The 27,004-nt window shown below is 37.4% G+C and overlaps 1 protein-coding gene and 1 non-coding gene across 4 annotated transcripts; both read left to right on the top strand.

The window, feature by feature from the left end:
* The first annotated feature begins 2,910 nt into the window (after nucleotides 1–2,910).
* LOC104108619 (uncharacterized) lies at nucleotides 2,911–18,807 on the top strand. 3 transcript variants are annotated; one of them, XM_009617699.4, is made up of 25 exons: nucleotides 2,917–3,462; nucleotides 4,350–4,421; nucleotides 5,283–5,326; nucleotides 5,418–5,529; nucleotides 5,645–5,716; nucleotides 6,175–6,237; nucleotides 6,852–6,929; nucleotides 7,016–7,108; nucleotides 7,298–7,417; nucleotides 8,552–8,638; nucleotides 9,044–9,253; nucleotides 9,332–9,379; nucleotides 9,948–10,196; nucleotides 11,538–11,644; nucleotides 11,869–12,113; nucleotides 12,364–12,432; nucleotides 12,534–12,598; nucleotides 15,283–15,452; nucleotides 15,552–15,630; nucleotides 16,743–16,998; nucleotides 17,347–17,392; nucleotides 17,532–17,640; nucleotides 18,221–18,283; nucleotides 18,505–18,595; nucleotides 18,699–18,807. In XM_009617699.4, the coding sequence occupies exons 1-24, from the start codon at nucleotides 3,136–3,138 to the stop codon at nucleotides 18,583–18,585; spliced, it is 2,865 nt and encodes a 954-aa protein (XP_009615994.1). In that variant the 5' UTR covers nucleotides 2,917–3,135; the 3' UTR covers nucleotides 18,586–18,595; nucleotides 18,699–18,807. The 3 variants fall into 3 exon arrangements, with proteins under 3 accessions (XP_009615996.1, XP_009615994.1, XP_009615993.1); XM_009617698.4 differs by having other exon boundaries at nucleotides 18,505–18,807; XM_009617701.4 differs by lacking the exons at nucleotides 11,869–12,113; nucleotides 12,364–12,432; nucleotides 12,534–12,598; ... (6 more) ...; nucleotides 18,505–18,595; nucleotides 18,699–18,807 and having other exon boundaries at nucleotides 2,911–3,462; nucleotides 11,483–11,617.
* On the top strand, nucleotides 11,163–11,241 carry TRNAL-AAG (transfer RNA leucine (anticodon AAG)). Its single transcript has one exon. It is a non-coding gene; the product is annotated as a tRNA-Leu (tRNA).
* Nucleotides 18,808–27,004: the final 8,197 nt, after the last annotated feature.

The following is a 27,004-nucleotide window of genomic DNA, read 5'->3' as shown; positions in this document are numbered from 1 at the left end:
TTTGACATTTTTAAGTTGTCCTGAAATTGAAAGCTTAAAGAACAAGCGTAAAATAGAGTGAGTTATAGAAAATTGTAACAAACCACCACTATTATCCTTAGCCCCACAGTGGGCGCTAAACTGTTTGTCCTTGAAACGGATAACAATTAATTTATACGCGATTTTAAGGATACGTCGTTTGATTCAATACAAATAATGAAGGAAGTTAGATAAACGAATTAAAGATGAGATAAATAACCAAATCAGTTGTGACTTTGAGCCCGAGCTCCTATTTTAGCTTAACAATGGTCTTACTCTCGACCGGACCCTCGATTCGAAGCCAAATACGTATGAAGAACTATGATTAAAATAAGAACCTTTCAATAGCTAGAAAGCAGAGAAATAAATTTATATTGGTTTGATATGCGTGTTATCATGGGTTCATTGAATAAGAAACCTCCATTTTACATAGTAGGTTTTTTTTAACCCTAGTACAATTCTAAAAAAGGTAAAAATCCTCCTTGTACATTAATTACTGATACACTATCGGCATCGAGCGAGATCTGTGCCGTGATATCCGGTCGGGTGCAGATATCACCCATCCGCACCCATCGAGCGAGTCGTGTGCAACCGTTTGTACTGCCTTCCGAGGTCTTGGAATTCATTCCGGATTCGGGGGTGTTGATTTGTCGGACCCGGTGGCGAGCACCCTGTTCCGGCCTCGAACCAATGAGTTTTCGGACTCGGTCTCTATCTCATACATTCGTACTTCGCCAGACTCACCGAGAACTCGGGGTAAAGTGCTGACCCCGAGTTCACCCGTATACAAGTATAACTGAGGGTAATTTTAAATAAATTCTAATAGTAGAGGGATATTTCAGGACCTTTTCCGTTTTAAGTTTAATTAATCAAAGTTTCTTGCTGTTCTGGTTTCTACATGTTCTTATTTGCCCTGTTCTATTTAGACGCTGCATGGTTTTTGGGCACGTATGGTTCAATGCCGAATTTTCATGAAGAAGAAGCGGTCATGTCGCTCAAAACAAGAAATGGTTATGTTTTATATATGTTACAAGTTTCGATTGTGTTTTAAACAGCAGTCCTAAAAGTAATTCTCTCCCTAATATTTTCGATGTATACATGCTTTTGGACATATTTGGAAATGGGCACTTGGGTAGGCAAGCATATCATAGTTATTGTTGGGGTAGGTAAACATGAATGGCCAAGAAATGTGAGTTAGTGCACCAATAGTCATTTCTAGGGTTATTGTTTAAAACATAATTAGCATTTGCAAAGTATTTTAAAATATAACCACAACCAGAGGTTGAGACCAGCTTCTTCGAACTTCGTCCTGAAGTTCAATTCATGCAGTTTATACTTTAGGTCATCTTTATGTGAAAAGATGTATAGGAGCTAATATTAGTACCTCACATTGTCTATATAGGCATTATTAAACTGCTAATTAAGTTCATCGATGCAAAACAATACAATTGAAGGCATGAAATTTGTCGTTCCTTCTCATAAATGTTTTATCTTCAAAACTTTCAAATTAGATGTATGAATGTCAACTTTTGGTATCGTATTGAAGCCAGGGCGTATTTGTGTGTTATACCATGTATAATAATATTATATTTCTTAAAAATACATGTGTGCACCCAAGGCCCAAGCTCAAAGAGTCTTATGATTCAATGATTATTGGGTGTACCTTTGCAGGTGAAGTTAGAGGTTCAATTCTAATTTTGTAGACATGTTTAGTGTTCCCTCTTGTGTTTTAGTTAACTTTTTTTTTTAATTTGGTTTATTCATTGAAAAATTTCGAAATCTAACACATTGAATCGTTGATCTTCCTTTGTCATCGCAAAATTTTGTATAATCAATTATAATAGCAATGGATGATGTAGCATGGTTCAATGACCTTAGTATTTTTGATATGGAGTATAAGTATATATGCTAAAAATCACTAAAATTGTAAGAAATTTTAATTTTAACCAATAATTTTCGGATTGTAATGGACTCGTGGTAAGAACCTAAAGGTTGAACCCATCAACTATAAATTCTAGATTTCCTCGTTGCAATAGTGCATTGTGCACACATCTTTTTGAAATCCTCCGCTTGAAGCAATCCAATTTATATATTTCTTTTGTTCCATTTATGTGTTGATGTTTGATCGGCCATAGAGTTTAAGAAAGAAAGAAAAAGATTTGAAGCTTGTATTTAAAATAAGCCACAAATATTTGGCTATAAATAATCCTATTTCAAAATAAACTAAAAAAATTTAAAGTTAAATTATTTTTGAATATAAAATGGTATTATTTTTAGGCATACAAAAAAAGAAAAGAAAAAAAAGTGACTGATTAGTGTTATTTCTACCACCAAAAAGATATGATGTATTCTTTTATTATCTTCTTTTGTTGGTAAATTCTTCTTTTATTTTCATATATTCATTTTGACATGTAATAATTGTTTTTTCTTCTTGTCTCTTTTTGCTTGTTTTGTGGTTTATACCTTAACCAAACTATTAGAAAAATAAACTAACATTAGGCAATGTAATCATACTTCTCTTAGTCAAATGAATCTTCCTGAACATAGATAAGCTCAAGATTCTTAGGTGAGGAAATATACTTTAGAAAAACAAACTCAATAATTTTAGACTAGATAAATAATAATATGATATAAACAAATAATAGGTGACGACTTCTTTTGAATTTAACATTCTTTCGTATCACTTTACGTGAGCAAGAAATAAAAATAAATTTAAAAATTTATAATCTTAAATAAATTATAAATATTTATGTCGTTATAAATTATTTTATTAAAGACTTAAATAAAAATAGTAAAAACTAAATTATACCTGAAAAACATAAATTGAACGGAGACGGAGGGAGTGAGACTGTGAGAGTAATCAGTTCGTCGATTTGTATAATAAATAGATTAAGTTAATGAGCAAATGAAATAACGAACAAGACAAAGCGGCAACCAACGGACACGACAGTGACGAAAGACGCTCTCTCCTAAACCCAAAATTAAACAAATGAAGCAAATTCAGGTCTGCCGTCCGAGCACCAATTCTTTTATAATCACTTTCTGCTATGCTTATTATTCCTCACTCTCACTCCTTAATTACTCTTTAATTACCTTTAATCCTCAAAAATCTCCCAAATGGCTTCTTCCTTTTCAATCAACTCAATAACTCCTAATTCCAAATACTTCACCCACCATAGGAAGTACTCTTTTCCGGCCTTTGCGTTAAGAAAAACTATTAATTTCCCTGTAAAGAGTAGTAATTTGAGCTGTAAAAGGAGAAGTTGCAGAGTTGGGATAGTTAGGGCAACATCTTCTACTGAAGTAGTTGATGATCGTGGGAGTGCTGAGGTGGAGAGGGCCCACAACGGGAAGGTTCTTAGAGTGGGGCTTATTTGTGGGGGCCCATCTGCGGAGCGTGGAATTTCGTTGAACTCTGCTCGATCAGTTCTTGATCATATTCAGGTGCAAACTCAATTTTCCCGCCAAAATTATTGTCATTAATAAAGAAATTAGATTTGTATGGTTTCTTTATCTCTTTTCTAATTAAGAGCTAATTGCGGAAGTACTGCAGCTGTGCTGATTTGAACATACGTTTTGGGGTTGAAATATGACACTAGCCGTTTTTGTATTGATGAAGTGCAACTTTTGCAGAAGAGGATTAAATTTAAACTAACGAGAGCAAGATTTTTGAAAAGAAGTTCTAATAATCCTGTAGTTATACTAAATTCATGTTATGAAAATGTTGCAAGTTCAAAACTTTTTTTGTGGTTACTTATCAATTTTTTTCTTTTAATTGATGAACTGAAGAAAGCATTTACATATGTTGATTTTTACACTGCCCTAGCTTGACCTGAAAAAGTTTTAAGTCAAGCTCTTTGAGAGAGTGGATGTTCTGTTTTGATGCAGCAAAAAAGAAAATTGTAGCTGTAATTGCCTATTTAAAATTAAAACTCCTTTTGATGAAGGGTCGCGGCGAGAGTTGAACCCAAATTCTCAGCCTGCTATGATATTATGTTGAAGTGTGTGACCACCTTATTTAAAAGTTTAAGTTGTTAGAGAAGAGACACAATTATTTGCTTATGCTTGGTCTCTACGACGCGTCTTCACGTGCTGGCTTGACTCAAATGATGATTTAGTTGACTAGTTGAGTGTTATTTGGCTGCCACATATTACACATTAGAAGATGTAATCTAGTACTCCATTTCTTGCTGCTGGTTGTTGCTAAGAAATAGGAGACTATTATGTTTTATTAATGTAATGATAGTTGATTGTTCCGTGTCTATTATCTGTGTTATGGAAAAATATTTGTTCTTTCATTTTGTGATTTACGCTTTCCAGTGCTTGAGCAGGGGGACGATTTGGATGTTAGCTGCTATTACATTGATAGCAACCTCAATGCCTATGCTATATCCACTGCGCAGGTTTGCAGATTAAACATATGCACCCTTTAACCCGTACTTTCTGTCCTTTTCGCTATAAGTTACTGTAATAATTGATCACCTATATTTAGGGGGACTTGGAAGCAGGGTAAGAAAAGTCTTCATTAGGAGCACCTTTCCACTATGAATTTATTACAGTCTGGTTGCTATTCATAAAAGATTCTGGGATTATCAAGACGTGGTTGATTGATAGGTAGAGATTCTTGTCGAAATGAATATGGGATAATCTGTCTATACTGAGATGGATGATTTCAGAATGTGCATCAATAATTATCTTAACAAGAATTATAGGTGCCGTTTTCTTGACGAAAAAAAGTAGGTTATAGAGCTAGAATTGAATTTACAGAAGCTATTAGTGCATTAAATATTATTATTATTATTGATCAGTATGATGGTTCATTTTGTTTATGCAGTTTTATTAGTATAATAAGTTGCTTGGTAAAAAGTTCATTTTAAATTTATAAGCTCTTCTGACTTATTTTTTCCTTTAGATTCTAAAATCTTCTGTAAGCCAATCGTTCCTTTTCTCCTTTTCCATTCAGTTTGATCCGATTATTGGCTCATAAACCATGAGCTTGAATTTGGCTTAAACCTCAGAGGATATTTAATTTCTGCTTTCTCATTCTGCAATGTGAATCTTGGCCATTGGCCAGACCCAATATGCATTTGGAAAGAACCAATTTTCAGACTAAATTTAACTCATTGATAATTTATAAGCTTGATAAAAGAAAAAACTCATTGATGGTTTATCCCTTGTGCTTCTCCTAGGCACTGCGCATCTCCTGTATCTTTTGTGGTTTTGGCTATTGATAATTTAGTTTTCTTGTTAAATTTCACTTATAGGTATACTCAAACACTCCTGCAGACTTTGATTTCAAACTTGAGAGGTTAGTTGTAACAGCTGAACATCCGAGCTTGTTATGGTGTAAAATTTTCCGTGCTTGTTTTAGTTGAAATGTTCTCATATTGTATTTGCAGCCTTGCCCAAGGATTCCGGTCATTATCTGACTTTACAGAACACCTTGCTTCTTGTGTGGACATAGTTTTTCCTGTTATACATGGTCGTTTTGGTGAAGATGGTGGCGTTCAGGTTTTTGTACTGAAACACTCAAGAACTTTCACACGTACTGATTGCTTTCTGATTTTGAAAGCTTAAACAACTTCCTTTTCTTATGTTTTCACATGTGTCTTGATTCATTTTTTAGGAGCTATTGGAACGATCAAATATTCCATTTGTTGGAACAGGGTCCACCCAATGTCAAAAAGCATTTGATAAAGTAAAATACCTGTCGCATCTACTTTATTTTTATTTTTTCTGATCTGGCATGGTTTTCTTATATCAGTTGAGACCAACAAGAATGTATGTATTGATTACACTATATATGCTGTTCGTTTGAAGAATGAATCCATTAATCTCAAAATTAACTTTTCATACGTTTAAATTGTTTGGTTGTATTTCAACTCTAGTAATCCTTAATTTGAACCACAGTCCTATTCTGAAACCTTTGATCTTCATATTGATATTTTAGTTGATTTATGAGTGTGTTTAAGAGATATAAATTCATATTAAAGTACATGGAAGCCACATGCTAATGTACTAGATTGATCATGTCAGCAAGAAATTTTTACTAGGATCGTCCATGGTGTAGCAGGCTGCTGTCCATAATGCATTATCCATCCAAACTGCTCTTTGATTAATAGATGATATTGACTCTTCTTTCAAAATTTTCAACAGTATGATGCATCGTTGGAGCTTGACAGACAAGGTTTCGTGACTGTACCTAATTTTCTCATACAGGTGTGATCTGTGTTTATTTGTGTTTCATCAAGGTCTTTTAGTTCTGCTTTTGACCTTCTGTATCATGTGCTTTCTTCTGTTTGAAGTTTCCATATGCAGGCATATGTTACTACTGTTAAAAATGGTCTTCCAATTTATTTGTCTTTTTTGGTCCTATTTCCCTATTCAAACTGTATCTGCTATGTTTGACATCATATTTCTTACAAAAAGGCTTGAACTTGCTTATCTTATCTAGCTGAGGAATATTCACAACTCAGCTTGTTTCCGACTCCCCCTGATAATGATTACATAATCTATCCTTATTTTATGTTGAGACTGGGTAAATCTTCCTTTTTCTTCTCTAGATTATCCAATAAAGAGAAGAAGTACCTTTTACTTCTCTATTCATTTTGTTCTTGGTTGGTTCACTTCCTACTCAACTGTTCCTGTTTTTACATCTACTTTCTGTTTTATAGTACTTATTTTCCTGTATTTTCCCTTGTTGATATGCAAGCCAATGCAGCCTACAAGAAGCTGCGTTCTTAAAATATCATTCTGGACATTCTGTTTTTCTAATACACCCAAGAAACAGAATTGTACACAAAACTAACTGTGTGGTCTGGTCCTGCTCTTAGGGAAGTGAAATGGATGAATCTGGACTGTCTAAGTGGTTTGACCAAAACCTACTAGACACTAAGTTGGGAAAAGTTGTGGTGAGCACTAAATGGAGCATTCATTTTGGTAGTTTTGCAGCACTCCTCATCCATTATTTACATTTAGGGGCCATACAAAATTGCAGGTAAAGCCAACAAGAGCAGGATCAAGCATTGGAGTTAGTGTTGCCTATGGTGTCACTGATTCTCTGCAAAAAGCTAACACAATTATTTCTGAGGTAATCTCTTTCTTCTCCGTGCCATTCTTCTTTTTAGTTTTTTAAGTTTGTTATATTACACCTCTTGAAAAGCATTGTTTTTGATGCTGTATTTGATGAAACTGGAAATGGAAGTCCTTTAAATGCTAGGTCGCAGTTTGTATTCAGGCATATATTCAATCAATGAACCATTTTTCATTACTTTGGCAGGGGATTGATGACAAAGTCCTTGTTGAAATTTTCCTTGAAGGAGGTAGTGAATTTACAGCAATTGTCCTTGATGTAGGTTCTGGTTTTGATTGCCAGCCTGTTGTATTATTGCCAACAGAGGTATATAGATACTTTACTCTCTTTTAGTATTAAGTTTATTAGAGGTTTATAAATTCTCAAAAATGACGGTGAAAGCAACTAGTGCCTGGGTTTGAACTTGCATGAGTACAGTAACTGTAGAGTTTCATTGTGCTGAGCTGTTAAATTGCAGAGATATCAGATATCAGATAAATAAATCCAAGAATTAGGAACATCTAGCATTTCTGCCAGTTTAAATTGCTATTGTCTGTTGAAGATTGATATTTGAAATGTAAGAAATGATGGGCACCAATTTAATCTATTATATACACATTGCATAGGAAGATATCTTTAACTGCTTTCTGAATCTGTATGGTTATCATGCCCTTTCACGTCGTCCCTGATTACAGGCAGAAATTGACACAAAATCCTTGCATTGGTATGATGGAAAGCCAAATTTCCTTCAACTTTCTTTTATAAAGGTGATAATTGTCATTTAGCAAAGTGATATTCTTTGGTTTCTCAAAAAAAACGAAAAAGAAAAAACAAAGTGATACTCTTTGGTGGTCCATTATTGGGCTTATAGAGTTGAATTTTGATACTGATCCTTTTCAGCTCTGCAAGTGTGCAAGATTAGGAAATACTTATCTAAAGTGGCTCATCATGTATTTAGTGCGGAACAATTAGTATTCTCACATTTAAGCAATGTTAGAGCAGAAGTTACTGACAGTCTGCCGCTGCTTGCTTTTGCGGGGCTATATGTCGAGGACTTGAACTTCATTAAGTTATCTTGTAGCATAGAGCGCGAAACCTTTTTTGTCAGTTCCCTAATTACTTGTTAACGTTTTCTCATGTACAAAGGATCCAGTGCTGAAAAGATTATTCATACAAAATGTGGTTATTGGAAATAAATTTGTTGAAACTGTGTTCTGCTATTAAATCGGCAAGGAATGACAAGGCTACTTACTATCATCATGGTTGATGTTTTGCATGTAACACCAATTATGGACCACTGCTTATTAAGGATTGTGTAGGTCAATGAGTAGATCCTTATGTTTGATTATCATTAATGGAGGAGTTGAGAGAAAGATTTCTGATGAAATGTAGTCAATAGCTATAGCAATGAATTTCTCAACTTTCTTTATGCTCTATGTGTTTAATGTCCACCATGTTCAGGTGGAGCTGCAATTACACGGCACTGTTGATGTTAGGGAGAAAGACGCTATATTTAACTATCGACGGAAGTATCTCCCTACTCGGCAGGTAGTGTAAATTTTCTGGTTGATGGAATGTGCACCTAAAACTCTAGGGACATGTTTTACTGTTCTTTGTTTCTTTCCTTTTTCCTTTCATTTTTAAGCATAATGATGACATCCTCAATGTGATTGATAATAGCATGGCATTGAAGACATAAGTAAATGCGTTTCATATCTCTTGTTCATTAATTTTACATTCCATAGTCAAGGTTGTTTCTACCCTATATAAACACAACTTTACTAGGTTTTGACAAATATCGAACGATTGGTGATACAAAGGTCCTTTGCTTTTGTTTAATTTGCTGGCATGCTTTTCTGATTTAAATCTCTCATCTCCTATCTCAAAGCTCAAAATGTACTTATAGATTCCTTCTTGCTTATATTAATCTAAACAGCACGGCAATTATTGCAGGTTGCTTATCACACTCCACCTAGATTCTCTGTGGATGTGATTTCAAAGATACGTGAAGGGGCGTCATTACTATTTCAGCAGCTTGGTTTGCGTGATTTTGCTCGAATTGATGGCTGGTTTTTGCCGCGTTCTATGAAAGCTTCCTCTTTTGCAGGAAACAAATTTGGAAGGACTGATTCTGGCACAGTTATATTCACTGATATCAACTTGGTGAGATAGCTTACTGACTGTTCCTGTATCTCTCATCAGTATTTATGCTTGAACTGTTATGTACCTTCTTCATCCCAGATCAGTGGAATGGAGCAAACGAGTTTCTTATTTCAGCAAGCGTCAAAGGTACTCCCAATACTGGTCCTTGGTTTATTGCTGATGAACATTACGTGAAATTTCCAGCCTGCTTCAGTATAGGCCCGTCGATCTATAAATCTTGTGGTGTCATGTTATCTGTAAAACATGTGGTATCATGAAACTTTCCATGCTATAGGTGTCTGTACAGACCATTAGAAAGTCCATTTGGCATGAATTTCCCTTTCCTCTAGAAGAATGTCCATCTGGCGTAAATTTTGTGTGCTCAATATCTTGAATAAAAAAGAAAGTGGAATGCTGTTATGAGGTGTCATCTGGAACAAACCTGTACTATATTATATATGGAAGTTCTGATTTGTGAACAATATCCTATCCTTCCCCCCAGTCAAACATGCAAACACTAAAAGAACCCTTAAAAACAAAAGCAGGGGATAATAAAATTCCTTGTGTGAGAACTGGTAGATATACGGTCCATTTGAGTAACTTGATATTTACCGGTATCACAACTTCTAGTGGAGGTATTATACATGTTTCCTATAAATTAGCTAGCTCCATTCTTGTTGAATGTACCGAGTTTGTGCAAATCTTTCCATGTCAGGTTGGATTTTCACACTCAAATATTCTCCGGACCATCATCCAACATGCTTGCTTGCGGTTTCCAGCTCTTTTGTCACATAATATTATATCAAGTCCCTCGAGAAGGAGATCAAAATCTGCATCAGTAACTGAAGCATTTATTAAACAACATAAGAAAGTTTACGTCATCTTTGGTGGTGACACCTCTGAACGACAAGTATCTCTTATGAGCGGAACCAATGTTTGGCTGAATCTAAGAGCATCTGATGATGTAAGTTTTCGTGTCTACCAGACTAATGAATCTTCTATTCTGAACATAATACTGCGACTTGGGGACTGAATCCTTTTTTTTTGGGTAATACGTAAAAGACAATTATTGATTATTGGAATGGAATGGGTCAGAATAGTGTGGAATGGAGGTAGAGGATTCATATAGCTGACCCCGACTAGTTTGGGATTTAGGCATAGTTACATGTATTTTCATATGGTAATTTTTTTTATTCCCACTTTTGTCTCGAGCAACCCTCGCTTGTTGCCTCAGGGACTGATTCTTCAGTTTGTTCAACTATCATTGATTGCTGAATGGCTAACTTTATTGAGGCAAATGACACTACCAGAAGCTTTAGAAATTGTCTTATTTCAGTTAATGAATTATGAGTTGATCATTTCCATTACCCTTAATTCATGGCTTTCTTTACTATGTTTGGGTCAGTCCTCTTGCTCCAGTGTTGCTGAAATTCTCAACGCTGCCATCTTGATTTAATTTGTAGGCTTGGGGGAAACTAAGTGCTAGAAATTTACATTCAAAATCATGTCCAATTGTCTTCTATCTTACCAGCACTTGAAACTGTCTTTACATTAGTTGGTTGGAGTTCTGATGATCCCTGCGGTTTTCAAGTAGTGTTCAACTGCATATGTATTAATCAATATTCAATTGATTGGTCTGAGGTTATTGACAAAAAAGATGTGTCTAAGGCACTTCATTTCTTTTTGCCCAAGTCACTTCTTTTTTGTCTACAGCTGGTGTTTTATGCAGGCATGGGAAAGAGGGTTCTTAGTTATTAGTTCAGGTGTAGGTGTCAGCAGATAGTGACATAACAATCGGTTTTATTATAAAATTCTGTTAATGTTTCATCTGTCCATGGTGCCTGTCCCCTGTCTATGCCGAGAGTTTAATCTCCCCCCCCCCCCCCCCCCCAAAGAGGAAATCCATATGTTAAATTGGCTGCCATCAAGTGTTGAGATGGCCGAGTTGGTCAGGTGCCAGATTAAGGTTCTGGTCCAAACGGGCGTGGGTTCAAATCCCACTCTCAACACTAAACTTTACCCCACTTGTGGGATTACACTGGGTTTGTTGTTGTTGTAAATTGGTTGCCATCATTTTATATATGGTACTATAACAAAGATCAGACGTGTTTAGTTAGAAGGAAATGATGGAAAAGATCTCTTGCCTTTGGTAATAGTTAGTACAAGAGTACAACTTCCTTGTATTCTTGTTTGTCGAATGTTGCTTTCTCTCACTTCTTTAGCAGTTTAATTTGTGATCTTTTTTTTCAGATGTTCACAAATTTATCCTGGCAATACTATGATGTGGCAATTTTGCTGTTTGCAGCTTGAAGTGACGCCGTGCTTGCTTGCCCCTGCAACGTGCTATTCTGATGTTTCAGACTTCGGTAAACATGAAGTAGATAAGAAGTCTAAGACAGTATGGACATTGCCGTAAGTGTATTTGCTATTGCAGTAGACTACAAGTGGATTGCATATCTTATGGCCTACTTTACTCATCCTTTTTACTTTTCTGGTCGCAACTGTCAGCTAAACTTCTTTGAACTAGAATCCAACTTAGTTTGTGCTATGGTAACCTTAGGAGGATGTAAGGTTTTCATCCTCCTAGTCTTGAATATTATCTTAGTACAAGTCAAACCCTTTTTCTTGGTGTACAGTTATTCCCTTTTGCTGAGACATACTACAGAAGAAGTCCTTGATGCGTGTCTAGAAGCAATTGAACCCAATCGGGCAGCTCTGACATCTCACTTGCGAAACCAGGTTATGGATGATCTCACAAGAGGTCTTAGAAAGCTCAGTTGCTTCAACGGGTTTGATATATCTGATGAATTACCGAAGAAATTTTCCCTGGAGCAGTGGGTGAAGCTGTCTAAGGAATCTCAGGCAACTGTTTTCATTGCAGGTCAGTAGATGAGTACATGATTATACCTTTTTGGCAACTGTTAAACCGCCTTAGTATGTGCTACTTTTTTTACATATTTATGTTTGCTTCAGTAATCTGCTACGAAATAAGTAGATAAAATAAAGTGGCATATAGTTCAGCTATATATTCATCCCTGTCAGAAAAGAATAGGTTATAACACTATCAACTTTCATTAGATGTTATCTTTTAATATCTGATAGTAATGATGCCATCGTGTTCCAATTGACAGTGCATGGAGGCATTGGAGAAGATGGTACACTTCAATCTTTACTAGAGGCCGAAGGGGTTCCCTATACAGGTCTGTACTCTGTATTGGATGTTACATTTGAAAGAAAGGAGTGTAAGCCAACTTGTAATCACTAATCTATAGCTGCTCTTCTGACATTCTTATAATGGAAGGTCCGGGCGTCATGGCTTCAAAAACATGTATGGACAAAGTTGCAACCTCTCTTGCTCTAAAACATGTGAGTTGACTAATCAATGTTCACATTTTAATCGAGAAAGTATCATTTCTTTCTTCACCCCTTGCATTTTGTCCAGTGGATGGAATCAAATATCAGTCAGGTCATCGTCCAATTATGCTATTGTGATTAGAAGTGCTCAGCTAATGTTGCATTATTAGCTACAAAACAAGCATGTCATTGGCCACAGTCAAGATAACATTAAGTAACAGAACATCTCTATGCATAGGCATATTGATATTACTTTCTCCCTTTTTATTACCCTGCACAAGTATTTCAATTAAGCTATTATTTCTAAAGATGAACATTGCTGTTCAGATAAAAGTTTGTTTTGGGTATGACGTACTTAAAGCAATTGAACTTACATGAGAGCACTTTTGCCTCAACCATGTTTTGATTAGTTTAGAAATATTCAGAGCAACAGGTGCTTAGACTACAGCCATAAAAGCTGGACTCCAATGATATTTGTTTAAACGGTAAAGGGTCAAAATTGTCCCTGTACTATCGAATATTGTTTAAAATTGCCCTCCGTTATACTATTTGGTCAATTATGTCCCTGCCGTTATACTATTGTTCGAATCTACCCCTAATTTAGACGGCTGGCCACGTGTCATTCGCAAATTCAATTGATCCATCTCTAATTTAAAATACCCGATTCATCTCTTATCTGCCCCGTTACCCGACCCTAAACCCCTCCACCTCCAAAATAACCCACCAGACATGACCCCGCCCCACTCTCTTCCCTCTTCTTTTCTCTTCCCTCACATCACACCAAAACCGCCGGAAATGGCAGCTCACCGGAAAATTCCTCCAGGCAGCACTAACCTCCACTGTACCGACCCCCTATTTGTCTCCCTCCTCTTCTTCTTCTTCTTCTTCTTCTTCTTCTTCTTCTTTTTCTTGTTTCGTCATCCAAACAGCAACCCCGTTCCACCAAACCAGCAAACAGAACCGGTGAAACTCGCCGGAAAAATCAGAAGGCCACCACCACCGTCTACCTCTGCTCTCTCTCACTGTTTTCCCTCTTTATTTTTTCAATCACCATGAAAACCGGCAAGATCCATTGTAGATCTTGACCGAAAAATGGCCAAAATACCACTGCCTCACCCCTCTCCTCCATTTTTTTCTAGAGCTTTTCTCTTTTTTCTTTGTAATTTGTTAGATCTAAAAACTTAGGAGGTTCCGGAACTTTTTGAACTTAGCCGGAAAATGGATCCTCGCCAGATTCCACTGAAAATCCTTGAATCTGCTCGTTATTTTTGGATTTCCGGTGACCTTTAGATATCTACTCATATTAATAAAAAAAAATTCCGGTGACTTTTAGAAATCTTCTCGTGTTAATAGAAATCTTTTCGGCCACTGTGCAAAAGTTTGCTTCAGACTTCAGCTAATAAGGAAGCACAATCACGTGATGTACTTGTTCAATTGTCCTCTCAACTTAATCTCATTTTCATTCATTTGTTCAAATAATAATTGCTAGGAACAGTGCCAAAAATTTCTTTTAATGATTGCTTGGAACATCAGAAACCTTCTCGTATTTGGTGGAGTTGTGTTAGTTGGGGGGTTTAGGGTCGGGTGACGGGGCGGATAAGAGATGAATCGGGTATTTTAAATTGGGAATGGGTCAATTGAATTTGAGAGTGACACGTGGCCAGCCGTCTAAATTAGGGGTAGATTCGAACAATAGTATAACGGCAGGGACATAATTGACCAAATAGTATAACGGAGGGCAATTTTAAACAATATTCGATAGTACAGAGACAATTTTTGACCCTTTACCGTTGTTTAAATCATGGATCAGTTGACTGATTTGCTACTCAAGCTCAATATGTCCTGTATTTTAGTGAAAGACCGAGCTTCTATAATTGAGATATATACAACTGAACTGTTACAAAGTAGTAAATAAATGCCAGTTTACCACTATTCAATCCCAGTTGCAACATACATAAGAAGGTTATTGAAGTGTGTGACCATCTCATCTAAAAACTTAAGCCATTAGAGAGACAACAACAACAACAACAACCCAGTATTAATCCCACTAGTGGGGTCTGGGGAGGGTAGTGTGTACGCAGACCTTACCCCTACCCTAGGGTAGAGAGGTTGTTTCCGATAGACCCTCGGCTCCCTCCCTTCAAGAACTCCCCACCTTGCTCTTGGGGTAACTCGAACTCACAACCTCTTGGTTAGAAGTGGAGGGTGCTCACAACTAAAGAGAGTACACTTTTATTAACTTAATTATGTCTTCAACACGCTCCCTCACGTGCGTGCTTGATTCTTTTTGATGAGCCAAGTACGTAGAAATTCTTTTTGATATTGGGTGGCGGGTGAGACTCGAACCTTTGCCTGCTCTGATACCATGTTGAAGTGTGTGACCATCTCATATAAAAGCTTAAGCTATTACAGAGAGTACACTTTTATTTACTTTATTATGTCTTCAACAAAAGTTACCCACACTTCATAAAGGAGTATATACTGGGGGTTGAAACCAAGACTTTAAAACCAAGGGCCTCGCCACTTAGGCTAGGCTTTATGCTCGAGTTATTTCTAATTAATTCGATATCTCTAATTTGAAACATCTTCCACATGGGCTTCATCTGCATGCACCAGTGTAGTGCACAAACTGATTTTGCATGAACACCTATTAATGTCTATCCCTTAACAAGCATAAAAACTCTTTCTCTGGACAGCTGACAGACTTTGGAGTCCTTACAATAAATAAAGATGTGAGGAAGAAAGACGATCTGCTGAGAATGTGCATATCTGATCTCTGGCGTGACTTGAAGTCAAAGCTTCACTGTGACACTTTATGTGTTAAACCAGCCAGAGATGGTTGCTCAACTGGTGTGGCCAGATTGTGGTAGTCTTTTGTTCCTCTTCAATTCTGTTATACCTAAATCATATTAGATGCAAATCTAAGAAAATGCTTCTTGCTAAATTAACACTCCGCCTTATGCAGCTGTGAGGAGGACCTTGCCTTTTACATAAACGCACTTCAGGATTGCCTACCTCGTATTCCTCCTAACAGCCTATCAAAGGTATATGTAGACTTCTCTGTTATTGCTCCTCATCTACAAAGCTTTTTCTCAAAGTCACCGGTAGTATTTATTCTCCAAAGCATTGTAATCAGAGTCCTTCAGTTCACAGTGCGTTCGATAGGACTGTGCTTGCTTTCATTATTTTGTAGCTGATAGACCACAGGTTTGCCATGTGCTGCTTTCTCTTTAACCTGAATCATTTCTGGAAGTAGTCCTTTCATGATATAATTAATACCAGCAGCTGTAAGTATCATAAAAAGAGAACATGCTTAAGAGATTGGTATTGAGGTAGGTATAGGCCTGTAGTTGCAAAGTTAAAAAAAAAAAGATATATACTTGCATGACTCCACAAAAATTTTAATTTCAGCATGTATTGTGTAAGCATGTAGCCGGTTTTCCATTTCAGACAAAATGGAAAAATATCATATTTGTAGCTGAACCGCCTTATAAGGTAAAGTAATTCGAGCAATCTGCTGCAGTGATCATAAATTCTGTACTTGGCTTGTTGGAAATAAAACATGCCATCATGGTGTTGACGATTCAGACAAGGAATTAGGTGTATTTTCTGGATGAATATTACAAGTTGTTTGCTTATTAAATTGGATGACAATTACAACTTTTGACGCTAAATTCATAAAGTAGAACATAGATAAACTTTGAGCAGTTACATCCTGTTGCTCAATGTATAATGAGATTTTAGACTTGACACACATATGGCTCTAAATTTTCAATAAACTACTGTCTTCAAGGAGGCTCAAAACAGTACAAAAGGCTCTTAATCAAGTTACTCGAACTACAAACTAAACCTTTTATCAAAGGTCAAGAAATTAGTCCTGTCTGGCTATAGCTGTCAATTCTGTCACTATATTTCTGCTTTTCAATTTTCTAGCTTTTTAGTTTTCCAGCTGTTCTGTGAACTTCTCCCACTACTGGTTATCCTTCTCATGTGAAATCTTTATTGCTTGCTTGGCTCTATTTTTGCCTTTTTAATGTAATTTATTTCTCAGCAATTACCAATCTGTAATACTTTTAGCTTTGAACACCGGATCATATGATTCTAAGGATCCCTAAGATTATATTGTATAATATATATTTCTTGGTATCTTATACAGGCACATGGAATGATTGAGATGCCAAACCCTCCTCCAGAGCTCTTAATATTCGAACCTTTTGTTGAAACTGATGAGATAGTTGTTGCATCTAAATCCCGAAACGAGAGTGCACACAATTTGCTCTGGAAAGGGGATAGTAGATGGGTAGAGGTCACCGTTGGTGTTGTAGGAAAACGTGGATCAATGCATTCATTGACTCCTAGTGTAACTGTGAAAGAATCTGGAGGCATATTATCACTGGAGGAGAAATTCCAAGGTATCTCTTCATTGATATCACATTTTCTAGTGTAGGTCATTCTATCGCTTCTGGTTATTTGGATATGCCTGTTGCAAGATGTAACCACAATTCTGTACTTGTAGCAAAAGATAAAAGAAAAGACAGCAGGTAGATGGTCTTGTCCCTATCATCTAGTTATATCGTTTTTTCCTTAGTCATAGGTTCGTTGAGTAGAGCTTAGTGATTTTAGTTGAAACCATTAACTAATAAGCATTTTCTTGGGATACTGTGGATTCTTTCCTGTCAAATGATGACTAAGACATTACATGGTTCTGTCTATTTAAGTTTTAGGGCACACCTTGTACCTTAAAATTCATGTGTCTGCAGGTGGAACTGGCATCAATCTGACTCCACCACCATCATCTATTATGAGGTTTGTCATGAAGATTATTCATTTCTACCTTAAAGTAGTTCTTTACCAAGCCAGAAATTGTTCTTTGCAAAATAAACTTTTCTGGGTCTCAAAATTACCTACATATTTCTCACACAATGTCTTTTTTCTTCTCAATCAGTAGTTCCGCCTTGGAAAGGTGTAAAAAGCATATTGAACTTATTGCAAACACTCTACAATTAGAAGGATTTTCACGTATTGATGCATTTGTTCATGCTGACACTGGTGAGGTATGTTACTGTGGAGATTCTTCGAAATGATTGAAAAATACTTTATAATGTCATTAAGGAATGGTCTCTTTTCCAGCAAGTTGCAGTTCATTATGTGCCTCTCGAGATATTGTGACATACTTGGTATGTTTAATTCTCTGAGTGCACAGAAAACCACGGTGAAGAGTTTGTTATGTGATTTAGAAAGCTGGAGTACACTAAACATTTCAAAGTATTCAGCGTGTTTGTAGGTCTCTTTTCTATGTGCCTTAGAACCAATTTGTTTTGCAGCCGATAAGTTTATATTGAGTGGTCGAATACTCTGTCCCACGTTGCTCGTTTGAGGTTGAATTAGGGCCAAACTGAGCATTTTAGAGGCAATATTTTCTGTCAATTAATTTAGTGTTCCCGAGTAGAACTTGATGAATCAAAATCTAAAAACGGATTTCTGCAAACTGCAACACCTACATTTCATACAATTGATTGAACATTTTCTACGGCAAATCAAACTAAAGGTGAAATTAGGAAAGGGATATGCAGATAACAATTTGCAGATCCATTATGAGATTTAATTGGAGTTGTCATTGATCTGTGGTTACAGGTGTTGATTATAGAAGTGAATACAGTTCCTGGAATGACTCCTTCCACTGTCTTGATTCATCAGGTGACATATTTGCTGCTTCTTCAACGATTACATAGTTTTGCAATTTGGAACATAAGTCTATTCCATTTAAACAAAAGAACTCTATAAAAATTTAAAATTAGTGAGCAATGCAAATATTACATGCAAGTTCACTTCTGAAGAGATGGTGGAACCCCTAAATCTGCTGAAAAATAAGTACCCTAAGCTTTAACCATTGTTATTATGGTGTTTATTGTATCTAGGCACTTGCAGAGCAACCTCCCCTGTATCCACAGCAATTCTTTCGCACGTTGCTTGATCTGGCATCGGAGAGATCCATATGAAGAGTTCAGGGTGTGCATTGTCTTTATTTCCTTGTTTGTATCTGTTTTCCATCCATCCATTTCTTTTCCATGCTTTGGAAGTATGCCAATTCAAGGCTGTTTGTAAAATGTAGTGAAGGGGAACCTTTCCAGGATTGTGTTGTCTACCAAGTGTACATGTTGAACTACACCAAATGCAGATCTCCCCTCTTGTTCTTCTAATAATCTGATGGTTGTTTTATATTTCCACTGTGTAATCTGTCTTGTTTTTATTTTGGGCTTATCACTTTTAGCCCTCTCCAGAAACTACTTACATTCGGTAGCCGAAAAAGTGTATATAACATGCAGAATGTACATATATACAAAAAATATATATTTTTCGGCTATTATTTTGAAAGCGGCTATACAATGTCATTTTCACGTGTAATGTTTGTTTCCCGTCTCAATGTGGCTTAATCTTCTATTTTTTTTCATTTCCACTAGGCTTCAATGGTTACAATTTTCCTTCAAAAATTATAGTCGAATTCTTTCTATATTATAGTTGTGCATTTTTGAATTTAGGCTATGTGTCAGTTTGGACATCTGTCCTTTATCATTTCCAACTATTCCTTTACATTCTCAAACATCTTTAAGCATTCACACCTTCAAACATATACTTGTGCAACTTAAGACATGGAAGTGAATTAGAAATTTAGTGAACACATACAGGTGCAACTTATGGTTCAATTATTTTCCAAACTTGAGTTCAAAATTTAGTTCTCGGCTCTCGTTAGTTTTAAGAAAAGCAAACTACAGAAGTCTTTCTGATGCAATTATGCAAGAAAATAAAAATGGAAGTTTCTCCAAGATCAAAGACGAGGGCTAAGAAAAACAAATTGAAGGAATAGCAGGTTAGTAAGATATTAAAGAGAATATTGAAAATCGTATCGTTATCTATAGAATAAAATGTAGTTAGACCTTGTCTAAAATATTGAGCTGCAATCAAGAACCAAAAAGAAATCATCCTCCCCTTCGCAAAATAAATATATAAATAGATAAAGCAGAAGAATAAAAGAAATAAACAACATACACAATATATATGTGTGTATATATCCTTCTTTTCAATATTTCATCTTGTGGTTCAAGTTTAAAGCATATTTTTTAATTTAATATTTCCATCTCTTACCGCGTAGGGAAGAGCTGTTAGGCTTCTTGAATGGGCTAACGATATTAAAATTTTCTTTGCGGAATCTCATAATGCTTCATTTAATGTTTGGAAAATCAAGTTATTCTTCAATTTGAAAAATTTAAGATATTCTACTATCTTTAGATTCCATGCAAAAACCATTGAACAAGACTGAATAGGACCCCATAAGAGATTCCCTTCCATTCACTTTAATTTGATTTTTTAGTTTTTTTGGTCAATAATATTTGATTTTTTCATATATCAAGATGTAATTAACTTTTTTTATTTTAAAGTTGCCTTTGAAATAGTTTCGAAGTATCTGTTATATTTCCAATGAACAAATTAAAGAGATAGTAAAGGTTAATATGAACAATTTCATTGTTAATTTATGTAGAAGATCGATTATTTAATATGTGTGAAAATAATCAAAAAATCAATTAAAGTGGATCGAAGGGAGTATTTTTTTCAGCTATAAAACTTGAGTTCGTATAATAAATCACTTTTAAAATACAATTATTTAACCTTGTAAAGATTGTTGTAAAGTGTCTATGCCAATATATATGTAAAAATTGCATGGGCGCCCTATTTGGTCGCCCCTTTTTAACTTATATCCGTTTTTTTTTTTCGTTTGCATCCGTACTCATTTTTTTGTTAAAAGCGTTTTAAAAGCTTATTTTGCCCCGTTTTAATAAAAGACTATTGACAAAACTGTAGACTGCAGCGCAAAACTTCAGCATGTTTTGGTATGAAATTTTAGTAAACGAACTAAATAACTTCAGCATGCATTAGAAAAAACTAATTAGAAAATTACATACTGCAAGACAAAAACTTAAGCATGTTTAGTCTGAAATTTTAACAAATGAACTAAAAAACTTCAGCTTGTTTAGACTGAAGTTTCGGATAAAACTCATGACAAAACTGTAGACTGCATGACAAAACTTCAGCATGTTTTGGTATGAAATTTTAGCAAATGAACTAAATAACTTCAGCATGCATTAGCAAAAACTTATTAGAAAATTATATACTGCAAGACAAAAACTTAAGCATGTTTAGTCTGAAGTTTTAGTGTAACGACCCGACCGGTCGTTTTGAGCATTTACATTTCGCTCGGTTGTTTGAGGGCATGAGTAGCTCTGTATGATGTATTTTGACTTGTGTGAATCATCGAGTTTGACTTTCAGGTTATTCGGAATTGAATTGGAAGAAAGAATTTCATTGTTGAAACTTAAGTTGGAAAAGTTGACAGGATATTCACTTATATGTAAACAACCTCGAAATTAAATTCTGATGATTCCAATAGCTCTGTATGGTGATATTGGACTTAGGAGCGTGTCCGAAAAATTTTTTGGAGGTCCGTAGTGGAATTAGGCTTGAAATGACGAAAGTTGAATTTTTGAAAAGTTTGACCGGGGAGTTGACTTTTTGATATCGGGGTCGGATTCCGATTCCAAAAGTTGAAACAGGTCCGTAAAGTTGAATGTGACTTGTGTGCAAAATTTTAGGTCAATCGGACGTGATTTGATAGGTTTTGGCGTCTTTTGTAGAATTTAAAAATTTTAAAGTTTCTTAGGCTTGAATCCATGTGTAGTTTGTATTTTTTATGTTGTTGGAGGTGATTTGAAGATTCGATTAAGTTCGTATGATATTATAAGACTTGCTGGTATGTTTGGTTGACGTCCCAAGGGGGCTTGGGTTGATTTCGGGTGGTTAACGGACTTGGAATATGATTTGAGAACTTGCTGAAGTCTGAGAACTGCTGGTGTCACCGCACATGCGGAGAGGGGACCGCAGATGCGATGCCGCAGGTGCGGAAAGGGTGGAGACCAGCAGGGGTCGCAGGTGCGATGGTTTCTCCGCACCTGCGATAGCGCAGATGCGGACCATGGGTCGCACGAGCGGAGGCAGCCGGAGTTAATCATTTTTGCAGGTGCACCCAGATGTTTCGCACTAGCAGGCGTGCAGGTGCGAGCCCAGGCTCTATAGGTGCGGAAGTGCCTAGGCAGAACCTATATCAGCGGGGTCCGAGATTTTTGGCTTCATTTCATCATTTTGAGCTCGGATTTTAGAGATTTTGAGAGAGCTTTTCAAGTGGGATTCTTGAGGTAAGTTCCTTGTCTTCATTTTTCTTCAATAATTATGTTTCCCCACTGATTTTCCACCTAGATGATGTGTTTTTGAGGTGTAAATTGGGGATTTGAGGCTAGGGATTTGGAGAGTTGATTTTGAGGATTTGAATGACCAATTGGTGTCGGATTTTGATGAATTTGGTATGGTTGGACTCGTGAGTGAATGAACTTTTAGATTTTGTGACTTTTGTTGGATTTCAAGACGTGGGCCCGGGGGTCGGGTTTGGGCCGATTTCAGACTTTAGCTATAATTTCATATTTGTCTCATGGAATTAATTCCTTTAGCCTATATTGATTGTATTGAATTGCTTGTGGCTAGATTCGGGACGTTTGGAGATGGATTTGAGTTATTTTTGGTTAGTTTTGAGCCGTTCGGAGGTCGGAACGTGCGGGATGGCATCTTTGGAGCATCGCTTGGCTTGCTCAGCATTGGTATTGGCTTGTTCGAGGTGAGTAACTATTCTAATCTTGGAGTTGATGGTATGAACCTTGAATACATATATTATGTGAATTGTTGGGAGGTGACGCACATGCTAGGTGACGGGCGTGTGGGCGTGCACTATGAAAATTATGACATAATTGTTTCCGTGGAATTTTATAATAAAATAATCTTGGCATTTTCCTCGTATTGTCATATGTTAAAGGAATTTAAGATGAGAATCATATTAAAAATCATGTTGAGGCTATGTGCCAGTACTATTGGGACCCACAGAGGTCATATTGCTGTGAATTATTTATTTTAAATTGAAAATTTATACTCAGTCATATTCATGTCATTACATATCATATCTCAGTCTATGTTATTATTTATTGATACATCATATCATCATTTTTGGTCTATTTTCATGACATTGTGAGCCCATGAGAGAGAGACTGGAGAGATTGATGACTAAGTGAAGGCGAGGGCCTGATTGTGAGGATTATTATATGGATCAGGGTTGCTCGCCTGCAGCAGGCCTTATAGGATTTATTATAGCACATGAGTTGTCCGTGCGAATCCAGATATTATTATAGCACGTGAGTTGTCCGTGCAGCACGTGAGTTGTCCGTGCGGATTATAGCGCTTGGGCTGAAGGAGCTCCTCCGGAGTCTGAACACCCCCAGTGAGCACAGGTACCTACTAAGTGCGAGTGCCGAGTGCGAGTGCTGAGTGATTGGGAGGACTGAGTGACTGGGAGGACTGAGTGAAATGATACTCTGAGAGTATGCATATGATTTTATCACTGAGTTGCATCGCATTGACATGCACACATGACATACAGGCATAGAGATATATTTTTTCTCATACTGTACAGTATCACATCATTCATGATTTTCTCACACATGTTGACAGATGGGCATAGTGATGCATTTGTGTTTACACGGGTTATTTGGAAAGAAAATGAAATATCTCATTTATTATTGAAAGGATTTTGGGAAAATTATTATTTTCAAACTTATTCATATTTTTGGCAACTTTGGTAAACGATTTTGGGTTTCACTGATGTACTTGAAAGGAACTATTTTTGGAAACCATGATTTAGCTGAGCATTTTACCTCTGAATTACTTCTTGTATTAGTTGCTTTATGTTGTTATGGACTGTGGTGGACTATTGGTTTTGGACCCGACCTTGGTAAAAACTCGTCACTGCTTTCAACCTAAGGTTAGGTTTGTTACTTACTCAGTACATGGGGTTGGTTGTACTGATACTACTATTCTGTACACTACTTGCAAATATTGGCTGTTGTTGTTGCTGTACTCGATGCTTGCCGAATTTGAAGATGTACCTGCGCTCCTATTGTAGCTGCCTTTTGTTCATGGTAGCCTTAGATTCATAAAACTCTGTTTATGTACTTTTCAAACAGATGATGTATTTATTTCATACCAGCTTTGTATACTCTATTCTTATAAGCTTATGATTTGTACTACCAGTTCTTGGGGAATGTATAAGATTGAGATTTTTCTTTACTTAAACTACTTTAATAATTGTTAATGGAATTGGATAGTTAATAATTGACTTACCTAGCGGGTTGGGTTAGGTGTCATCATGACTAGTTGGATTTTGAGTCATGACAAGGTGGTGTTAGAGCTCTAGGTTCATAGGTTCTACAAGTCATGAGCAAGTGTCTAGTAGAGTCTTGGGGATCGGTATGATGACATCCATACCTATCTTCGAGAGGCTATAGGACATTTAGGATATACTTCCCATCTTTCTTTCCTTATCGTGCGGCATTGATTCAACTCGAAGCGTAACTCTTTGAATTCCTTCTACGCATTCATATGTGCACATGAGCGCGCGGTATCGGCTATGTGCCGGCGGCTTGTGATTCCATGGTTGAGGTGCGAGATGTGATTTTGGCGTGCTGATGATGGGCCAGTCTGGAGGACTTGAGGCCGGGTTTTGACGGTAGCTTGAGCATGGAGATTTCGATTGTGTGAGCACGTGCTTTTGGGACTTATAGGTCCGTTGGTGTCCCTATTGGTGGAATTTGTGATTGGATGACTATGTGGTGAGTATGATTTAACTGCGAGATGTGTTCAGATTGTTCGAATGCGACGAGAAGAGTTTACTTGAGATGTAGCAAGGACTATGGGGTGTCTGATTTCTGTCTTGATTTGGCGTATGGTGGTGAGTTATGGGTGTGTTGAGGGATCTCTCATGTTGTTTAGTTATGGAGTGAAGTAGATTCTCATGTCTTATTGATGAGTTCATAATCGAGAAGATTAAGTGATTGCCCGTGAGACCACGTCTCGGAATCGGGTAAAAGTCATAAAATACGAAAGCCTGTTCACTCACGAGTCTAACCATATCAAATTTACTAAAAATTCGACCACAAATCCCCTTCAAAACTCGAAATATTTGTTGACGAAGTTCTTCCAATTTTTTTCCAATTTCAACCCCAAAAATCCGAAATTAAAGAGGAAATTAATGATAGATTAGTGGGATATAACCATAAAGGAGTTAAGAATCGTTACCCAATCGATATCTCTAAAAATCTCTCAAAATGTCGTCCAAATCCGAGCTCCTTACTTTGCTGCCCCAGAAATTACTCTATGCGATCGCGTAAAACACCACGCGAATGCGATGCTCTGGCTCCCCTACGCATGCGATCGTGAACATCCACATGCGTTCGCGATGAGCAAAGCGCATGGTCCAGCTTTGGTACGCTTAACCCTACGCGATCGCGACCCTGTCTCTGCGTTTACGAAGCACCACCTCACATCACTACGCGTTCGCATGCCTATGCCCGCGAACGCGAAGAATAATTCCATCCTCTGCCCAGCTAAGCCTACGCGATCGCGGATCACCCCACGCGATCGCGTATAAGGAAACCAAAACTCAGACACCAGAAAACTTCAGCAACCTCTTAAGTCCAAAAATCGATCCGTTGGGCGTCCGAAACTCATCCGAGCCCCCCCGGGACCTCGACCAAACATACCAATCAATCCTGAAACACCATACGAACTTAGTCGAGCTCTCAAATCACATCAAACAACGTTAAAATCACGAATCACCCTCCAATTCAAACTTAATGAACTTGAAACTTCAAAATTCTATAACCGATGCCGAAACCTATCAAATCACGTCCGATTGACCTAAAATTTTGCGCACAAGTTATAATCAACATTACGGACCTACTCCAACTTCCAAAATTGGAAAATGACTCCGATATCAAAAATTTCACTACCGGCCCAAAACTCCAAAAATTTGACTTTTACCATTTCAAGCCTAAATGAGCTACGGACCTCCAAAACACAATCTGGACACGCCCCTAAACCCAAAATCCTAATAGAGCTAACAGAACCGACGAAATTCCATTACGGAGTCGTCTTCACACAGTTACGACTACAATTCAAATCCTAAGGCTTAAGCTCTCATTTAGGGACTAAGTGTCCCAAAACACTCCGAAACTCAAAACCAATCATCCCGGCAAGTCACAATAGCATAAATAGATATGGGAAAAGCAGTTATTAGGGGTTCGGGGCTCTAACTCTCAAAATGACCGTACGGTTTGTTACATCCTCCCCCTCTTAAAATAATTGTTCGTCCTCGAACGAGCATAGAGACATACCTGAAGTGGTTAAAAGATGAGGATAACGGCTGCGCATATCCTGCTCGGTCTCCCAAGTCGCCTCCTCGACCGGTTGTCCCCTCCAATGAACCTTCACGGAAGCAATGTTCTTTGATCTTAGCTTTCTGACCTACTTGTATAAAATAGCCACTGGCTCCTCAACATAAGATAGATCCTTGTCCAATTGAACTGAGCTGAAATCCAGCACATGGGACGGATCACCGTGATACTTCTGGAGTATAGAAACATGGAATACCGGATGAACTCCTGCTAGACTGGGAGGTAAGTCAAGCTCATAAGCAACCTCCCCAACTCGACGCAACACCTCAAATGTACCAATGAACCTTGGGCTCAACTTGCCCTTCTTTCCAAACCTCATAACGCCCTTCATAGGCGAAACCCGGAGCAAGACTCACTCCCCAACCATGAATGCCACATCGCGAACCTTCCTGTCCGCATAACTCTTCTGTCTGGACTGGGCTATGCGAAGTCTATCCTGAATCACCTTCACTTTTTCCAAGGCATCCTGAACCAAGTCCGTACCCAATAATCTGGCCTCGCCGGGTTCGAACCAACCCACTGGGGACCGACACCGCCTACCGTACAGAGCCTCATACAGTGCCATCTGAATGCTGGACTGATAACTGTTGTTATAAGCAAACTCCGCAAGTGGCAAGAACTGGTCCCAAGCACCCCCAAAATCTATCACACATGCACGAAGCATATCCTCTAATATCCGAATAGTGCGCTCGGACTACCCGTTCATCTGAGGGTGAAATGTTGTGCTCAACTCAACTCGAGTACCCAACTCATGTTGTACAGCTCTCCAGAACTGTGATGTAAACTGCGTACCCGGTCAAATATAATTGATACCGGTACGCCATGAAGCCTGACGATCTCACGGATGTAGATTCGAGCTAGATGCTCGGAACAGTGTTTAAAAAAGTGCTTGCTTCCTCGCTTTAAGAGAGAAGCGAGGCGAAGCGTGAAGGGCAGTGCTTCAGCAAGGTGAAGCTACTCAGGTAAGTAAAAGCGACCACTTCTCTATAAAAAGCGAGAAGCGAGGAAAGCGAAGCGAAGCGAAAAATCGTCTACT

The sequence above is a fragment of the Nicotiana tomentosiformis genome, chromosome 2, assembly GCF_000390325.3.
Source record: "Nicotiana tomentosiformis chromosome 2, ASM39032v3, whole genome shotgun sequence".
In the NCBI taxonomy this organism is placed as follows: domain Eukaryota; kingdom Viridiplantae; phylum Streptophyta; class Magnoliopsida; order Solanales; family Solanaceae; genus Nicotiana; species Nicotiana tomentosiformis.
This window is presented reverse-complemented; position numbering and strand designations above follow the sequence as displayed.

Coding starts and splice junctions, on each gene's coding strand:
- LOC104108619 (XM_009617699.4), top strand. CDS start 3,136: ATGGCTTCTTCCTTTTCAATCAACTCAATAACTCCTAATTCCAAATAC. Junction 4,422..5,282: donor ATGCTATATCCACTGCGCAG/GTTTGCAGATTA, acceptor TTTCACTTATAG/GTATACTCAAACACTCCTGC. Junction 15,453..15,551: donor ACTGGTGTGGCCAGATTGTG/GTAGTCTTTTGT, acceptor CGCCTTATGCAG/CTGTGAGGAGGACCTTGCCT.